The sequence below is a fragment of the Panthera leo genome, chromosome C1 (genome assembly GCF_018350215.1).
Source record: "Panthera leo isolate Ple1 chromosome C1, P.leo_Ple1_pat1.1, whole genome shotgun sequence".
NCBI classification, from domain to species: Eukaryota; Metazoa; Chordata; class Mammalia; order Carnivora; family Felidae; genus Panthera; species Panthera leo.
Window position 1 is genome coordinate 191,588,282 of NC_056686.1, and position 7,290 is coordinate 191,595,571.

General features: G+C 48.4%; 1 protein-coding gene across 1 annotated transcript in view; it reads right to left on the reverse strand.

Annotated features, from left to right (window-relative positions):
• The window catches only part of KLF7 (Kruppel like factor 7), an 87,083-nt gene extending 84,406 nt beyond the window's left edge, over positions 1-2,677 (reverse strand). Inside the window, exon 1 of the mRNA XM_042949912.1 lies at positions 2,114-2,677. Coding sequence (XP_042805846.1) covers positions 2,114-2,215 — 102 coding nt within the window. The 5' untranslated portion in view covers positions 2,216-2,677. The remainder of the gene's footprint in view (positions 1-2,113) is intronic.
• Between the last annotated feature and the right edge of the window lie 4,613 nt (positions 2,678-7,290).

The window sequence follows — 7,290 nt, forward strand, 5'->3', positions numbered from 1 at the left end:
TGCGGTAGAAACTAAGCTAGAGGTTCCTTGAAGGAGGTGAGTGGAGATGGATAGAGAGAGGAGGGGGAAGGAAAAGCAGAGAAGGCTTCTGAGGAAACAATAGATCTAACACTTCCCGAATTATCAAACCAGTGATGCTTCTTTACATATCCAGACTTTCTCCTGGACGCTCTAAACCAGATCTAGAAAAGCAGGTTTCCTCTGGAGCGGCCTTCCCCCGAAGCAGGCTTTACTACTGTGAAAACTTGAACCAAAACAAAGTTGTGTGATTCATCAGGAGGGAACGCTGTAACAAATAAAGCCAACTTTCTTCCCTCCAACACTGCTTAACAGTTAGTCACAAACAAGGGCTGCCTTGGGCAGGCTGACTAAATCAACAGATTCCCTACCCTAACCTGTCTAGACAGTCGTTAATACGCAACCGGTTTGACACCAGTGGGCTGACAATGTGAAATGGAGGCTATTTCAGAAAATGAAATTCTGGCCACATTTTGGCTTGATTAGCATGTGAAATAAAAGGAGGAAAAGATCTAGCGAGACCCTTCATGAGACAGTCTCATTAAGGATGGGGGGGGGGGGCGGAGGAAGGATGCACTGAAGAAATGCCTTGCGCTAAAAACGTATGAACTATGTGCGCACTGAGAGACAAAGTCGAGTGTATCTGCCAGCATCCCTGGGCAGCAACATACATGTGGACACAGGGGCCGGTACCTGGAGGAAAACTCACAGCCTCTAACCAGGGGAGAACAGTAACTAGTAACAAAGGTACAGTCAGAGGATCGGCTTTGCCCCTCTTCACCCTACACCAAAAGCCAAACCTCACCCGCGAAAGCGGCAACTGTTACTTCCCAGCCTCGAGCTGGCAAATCCCGCTTTGGATCCTGGCAGGAGAAATTCAGCCGTTCATTAGCCTTAACAAGCTGCTGTCATGGAGCGAAGTTACATGAGCAGCCACACACCGAGCCTCTCTCGGTCTTCCCCAAGGGCAGGCTGGTTTCTCCAGGATGGACTGTGCGAGTTCACGCTTCCGATGTGCAAACCCAGCCTGTGTTCTTGGACGTTCCATGGGGCACAGTGTAGTATTTTTAAAGGATACCCCAACCCCCCGCCCCCCACCCACCATCTTTCCTGCAGAGTGTCCCTTCAGCAGCTCCTAATCCATGCTGAGAAAACCACTGTTTCCGCAGCAGATCTAGCACTTTCCACTGACCAGCACTTTCTTTATTCCACTTCACAAAGCCCGGTGAACTTGTCACCAGACCCACTTTGCCCTCAGTGGGACGCCTAGCCAACTTGGCATCGGTGCCCTTCAGCATCATAGGAGTTTCTTAACTAGTCCTCTAAGACAAAGTCAGAGGCACGGAAGCACATACCACCCTTTGTCAGAGGTTGTGCTGTCTAACTAGGGAGGGACCCCAAACAAAAAAGAGAAACAGGGACACATACAGAGGCATCGCACTGGGGAAACCTACAATGCATGGTCAGCGTTAGGTAGATACATCTTCCCGTTCTCCTCCTAGATATCCTGGAATAGCTTTTGTCACTGGGCTCCTCTGCCCTCTGCCCACCTCCTCAATCTCAAAATCAAGTTTCTCTCTTGTCTTGACACTGGCTAATTACTGAGAAAACACTCGGCTATGCTCCTACCTCCTGACCCCCATCTGACGGTCGTCAGCACCAGTTGAAAGAACTGAACCCGATTTAAGGTACCAAGCAGGTAGAGCTCGAGCATGTAGGGACGCGGTATCCTGGCATTAATGGCTCATCGAGCCCCAAACCACCTTTCCACCCGGTTCCTCCGAACCCCAGAAGTTACGCAGGTCTGTGCTGGGGACAGTGAGCCCGACAACGTGTGCGCAAGGATGTGTGTTGGTGACTGAAACGCAGGCAGCTCAGACCGGCTGCTCAGCTCAGCACGCTAAGGGGTTAGAGGGTGGGTGGAGAGGTAAGCGCAGATGACTGTTTCCGAAAACATTTTAACCAACAAACAGCCAAAAAAGGGTGGGGGGAATAAAACAAACAAACAAAAAATTCAACCCCGAGCCCACACCAACGCAGCCCCGGCGCCTCCGCCGCCACCACACGATTTACACAAGTAATTTAAATCATTCACCTGCTGCCAGGTCTCCTCCAGGGATGGCAAAGCTGAGAAGTAGCCGGTGTCGTGGACAAGTTGTAGCTCCTGGAATATACTATAACTAGCCAACACGTCCATGCTGCTGCTGCCGGGCAAAACGGGAGGAGAAACCCTCCCCCGAACACAGTTGGGTCTGTTTGTTTGTCAGTCTGTCTGGCTCACCCCCCAAGAAGGCAGACATCCAGTGGCCCTTTTGTTTTGTTTTGTTTCAGTCAACTAAAAAGGAAAAAAAAATCAATGCAGGAGAGAGGAAGAGAGGAGGTGAGAGAGGAGAGAGTGAGTGGGGTGGATGGAGAGAGGCATCCAGCGTGTACAAGTGCAGACCGCTGCCAGGAAAAGGGGACTTCTCCACGGGAGTAACAATTCCCTTCCAGGGCTCTAATCACTCCAGCTCGTGGATCAGGAAGGGGGATGCAAACTCACTGACACGAAGCTGCCATCTATTTCTGCAGCGCTGTTCGCTCCTAATGCAATCTTTGCTCTTTATTTTGGGAGGTTGCATTTTTTTTTTCTCGCGATCGCTTCTCTCCCCCCCGTCCCTTCCCTCCCCACCCCCCACCCCATCCTTGCTAGTTTGTAGTCTCTCCCCCCTCCTTTTCTCCTCCTCCTGCTCTTCCCCCTCCCCAAACTCCCCCCCTCCGCCTGGCTCTCCGCGCAGCCGTGGGATCTCGGAGGAGGGCGTCCATTAGGCCGCGTGTGACCATGTAAGGTAAACAGGGGGCTCATGAAGTCACTGAGGACCAATGGGGAGCGCGGAGCGGGGTCCGGGGCGGGGCTTGGCTCTGGCGGCGAGCGCGGATTGGCGGGCTGCGGATCTCCCTGCTGCCTTACAAGGCGGTGCGAGGCGAGCTATTTTTAGAGGGCTATATAAGGGGGCTGAGGCGGCCGCGCGGCGGCCGGGGAGCGCGAGCGCGAGGGACGGGGAGGGCCGCGGTGACACTCGCGCCGGCTCCCGGGACGCCGAGGCGGCCGGGCTTGGGCCGCGCGCCGGCCTCCGACCTTCGCTTCGGTGCCTGGCGGAGCCCCGGGCGCCGGGAGCCTGCGCCCCTCGGAGGGGCGGGGTCGCGTGTCGCCATCCTGGCGGTGACGCGGCCGGTCAGGAGGTGAAAGTCCAGAATGCGGGGTTAGGATGCCTCCTGGAGGAGGAGCGGGGCGGGAGCCCGGCGGAGCTGCCGTCGGGGGGTGGGGGAGGAGGCAGTGACACTTCCCACTCCGCCTGGCTCCGGGACCCGGGGGCGGAGAGCCGCGAGGGAGAGGCGTGCAAAGGGGGGGGGGAAGGGGGGCTCACTAAAAAATAAACCGAGAAAGAAAGAAAAAGGCCCCCAAAGCCCTTTCACAAATTGCCCACAGGCTGCCAGGGCGCAGGAAGAAGCGCCCGAGGAGGAAGTGGCACACAATGGAACCGAACAAAGGGGAGCGGCGCGGAGACAACGACCGGCGCCCGCCCCCCGCACGCAGTCCCCGCCCCGGTGCGCGCCGCCAGCCGTCCTCCCCCTCGCTGGGACCCCACGCGGGGTCCGCGTCGGGAGGCAGACGCCCAGTTAGCGTTGATCGAAAGGGGACATTTCGCGGGAGTGGGAGTCCGAATGGAAGGCGCCCGGACCGACGCGGGGCGCAGGCAGCTTCTGTGTCTCCCCATGTGGCTTAGGGAGAGAGGTGTCTAGCGAGCTGCGGTGGTGAAGAGTCGGAACCGGATCCGGCTCTGGAATTGGCACGTAGAAATATCCAGAGATACTCCTCTCTTAGATGCAGACCCTGCACACGCACGTTTCTGGGGTCTACCAGTTGTTTGCTTGACCTTCCGTGGTCAGTGTGATTCACGTTTCCCTAAAATGTACCATGAGCCAAGCCTACACCTTTGGAACGACTGCAGAATTCGGTACTTCTTCAGATGAGAAACTTAATTTTACTCCTAAGAAAAGAAACCCATCCACCTTAATCGCCCTTCTCTCCTTCTGACTCTGTGGGACTCCATATCATAATATTTGTTAGATTCTGCTTTATAGAACGAGCATAATTTGAAATTTAGTTCTTGCCAGGGGAAATTAAACAAATTGCTGGGCTTGAGGAAAGTCTAATTTATTTGCTTTGTGATGTCTGGAGTTCTGTTGGTTAGACCTACAGCATCCGTTGTAGGAGAATAATTGGCAGAGCTACTGGAGTGTATATAAGTCGTGCAAGGATCTTAGTGCATTTAGTATTAGGCATATACACATTAGTAGTGCTAGGGGAATGATGGTACAGAAAGGTTAAACGGCTACATGAATAAGATGATATCATGATAGCACACATATGTGTTAGCACAGGGCATACTTCTCATGAAGGCCTCTCTTTGAAAGGCCAGATGGGCCTTTCCCAGAAGTAGAAAACCACTTAGAGCCATCACATCCCAGTTAATGCGTTAACTTGATCCTTACGGTCACTGGTGCTGCTGCTTACTTGGCCCTGTGACTGAGCTTCCTAGCTCAGACCCTCTGATTACCCATCTCAGAAATAGAAATAATGGTATCTGCCTCGCCTGGATGTTGTGAAGAATCAAAGTAAGGTTTGCAACTCACCTAGCATAGTATCTGGTGCCATTAGGTAGATGCTAAATGTTAACCATCACTATCTCCTGGCTTTGGCTAAGTAGACCAAATAAGATATCTGAACTAATGAGACCCATGGAGGGGTGGTGGGAAGGGACATACCAAAGTCTTAGAGACTAAGAGGAGCGGTATAAGCCCCTTGCCAATTTGTAATAAGTATTACGAATGTAATGTTCCTATTGTGTGGGGGGATGGGGAGGAGACCATTGAAAAGCCCTGAGGCAGAAAACAAGTTCTCCAGTAAATAGGGGAAGGAAAAGAACTTAGACACAGGGAAACTCAAGAAGCAAAAGGCAAGGCAAGGCCAAAGCATGTAATTTGATGTCTGAACTCAAGTGAACTTCATTTCTGTTTTGTGCATTACCCTCTTGCCATTTTTGAACAAAATATGACATTCTTGTTAACCTGTGAGTTCAAAGATTACACAGATAATAGTTAACTAGTTAAACACTTTCAGTATGCCAGGCTGTATGGGCACACAAACGATTTTTATATGCAATTCTTCATTTCATCCTCACAACAACCTGACGGAAGTATTTTTGTATCTCCAACTTTATAGATGAAAATACACAGGCTTAGAAATAGTTGGTCAAGGTCACACAACTGAGAAGGAACTGAGCAGAGGTTCAAATCCAGGAGCATCTGACTTTCAAGACTTTGCTTTGCCTGGGGGTCTGTATGCGGTGAAAGACTGAAGTTTCTTGTTTTAAGTCAAGATTTGTTTACAAAAATGCTTCGGTGTGGAGAAGGGGGGCTTCCTTTGAGGTTTTTCTCCTTGTAAATATCAACCGTCCAACTTACAGAACTCAACCAAAATCTCGCAGTGTCAATCTGAAAGACCTCATTATGACTTTCTTCAAAGCTTTATGGAATATTTTAGAATTCATTCTAAGAGATTTATGCCACAAGGCACTCCTAAAGTCACATTTCAAAAAGCTACTTTTTATAGCCTAGAGACCCTAGTTTCACATCGCAAAACGCATACAAAGAATCTGAATGTACAGAATAATCAACAAATTAAGATCACAAGGGAACTTTGGCGGTCAAACAAACCAAAAATAAACATCACCACTCTAAGCACCATATATTGAATGCCCTCTCTGTATCAGGCATTTTAGACATGTTCTCATCCGATCTTCACCACGATCTTGTGAGGGAGCTGTCCCTGCTCCATTTTCACAGATGAAGGTATGAAAGTTCAGAGAGGGTACGTAATTTGCCCATTACCATATGTCTGTTAGGTGGTACAAGCCGATTCAAATATAGGTCTGATTCCAAGATGACTCCAGAGTCTGTGACCTCTACACACGTTGCCTTAGGAGACACTGATACTACTTTCAATAATATCACCCTTTGGAAGTTATCCCGTAGGAAACACCTAAGAGTAAATAATGTTTGCCTCCCCCGCCCCACAAAACTAAGAATTGAGGATGTTTTATGAACAACATAGTAAAAATTTGATATGTAAATAGACGCAACCAAGACATCAGACTGTTTCTACTAGAAAAGTCTCGTTCGTTAGTATAGGAAGTCCTTATTAGCCTTGTGTGATTAGCGCTGGTAAAGCCTCCTAAAAATAAATCTACTTAAAGCAGGGGCCAAATCTCAGAGCAGTTGGTGAAAAGTAGACTTCACCTGAAAATAAAAGTCGACGTTATTAGAATATGTTTACTCTATCTTTTATTGAACAAAATTTATGTTGTAAGTACCACTATGCTAATTTTAGGATGAATAAACAATAAATCAAGATTACTGTTGGCTTAATTTTTTTTGGCCAAATGTGAAGAACCTTACAAACATGCTTTAGTTCATTTTTGACTTTTATGCCATAATCAAAAGGAGGGTCATTTTATTAAAATGTTCGAGGGCTTCATCAGTGTTCCCCAGGATCTCAATTAATTTTGTGATATTCGAAGTATCGTCTTCTCTTCTTTTAAAGCATCAACATAGTCATCATCCCTGTTGATTTTACCTTCAGTTGTCTGTTTAACTTTGCAGACCCTCACTTGCCACTTGCTCTACCAATTTCACTTTCATTGACATCACGAAACCTTATACCTTTCGCAAGATTTGCAATTTCACTTCGCAATAGAACTAAATTTATTTGCATTGGATTACAAATGTTTACCACCATGGGGAGTAGAGGAGGGGAGCCTTGTGTTCAAAAGATGTTTGAATGGGGAACTCATTTATAGGTGGCCATGTCATTAATAAATATTTCCACATACCTAGGATTTTTGCTTCCCTTCCCTTCCCTTCACAGTCTCACTACAATGAAAGAACGTGTGAACTTAGGGAGCATGTTTTGATGATATCACAGAAAATAAGCATGTCAGAGGAGGTGGAGGTTAGTAAACAAGACTGAGAGACACGGTTCGAACCTGGAAGAAAAAGTATTTGTCCGTATGTGTCATAGAGCGAATGACATATGTATATACATATAACCAAAGAGTTGTTTCATCCTTGAAAAAAAATAGCACCTTAATCAGGCTCTCATGTCCTGGAAAAAATACTCGTCACCGATAGACATCACCTTCTGTTTTCATTCTGTACTTGCTATCTGCT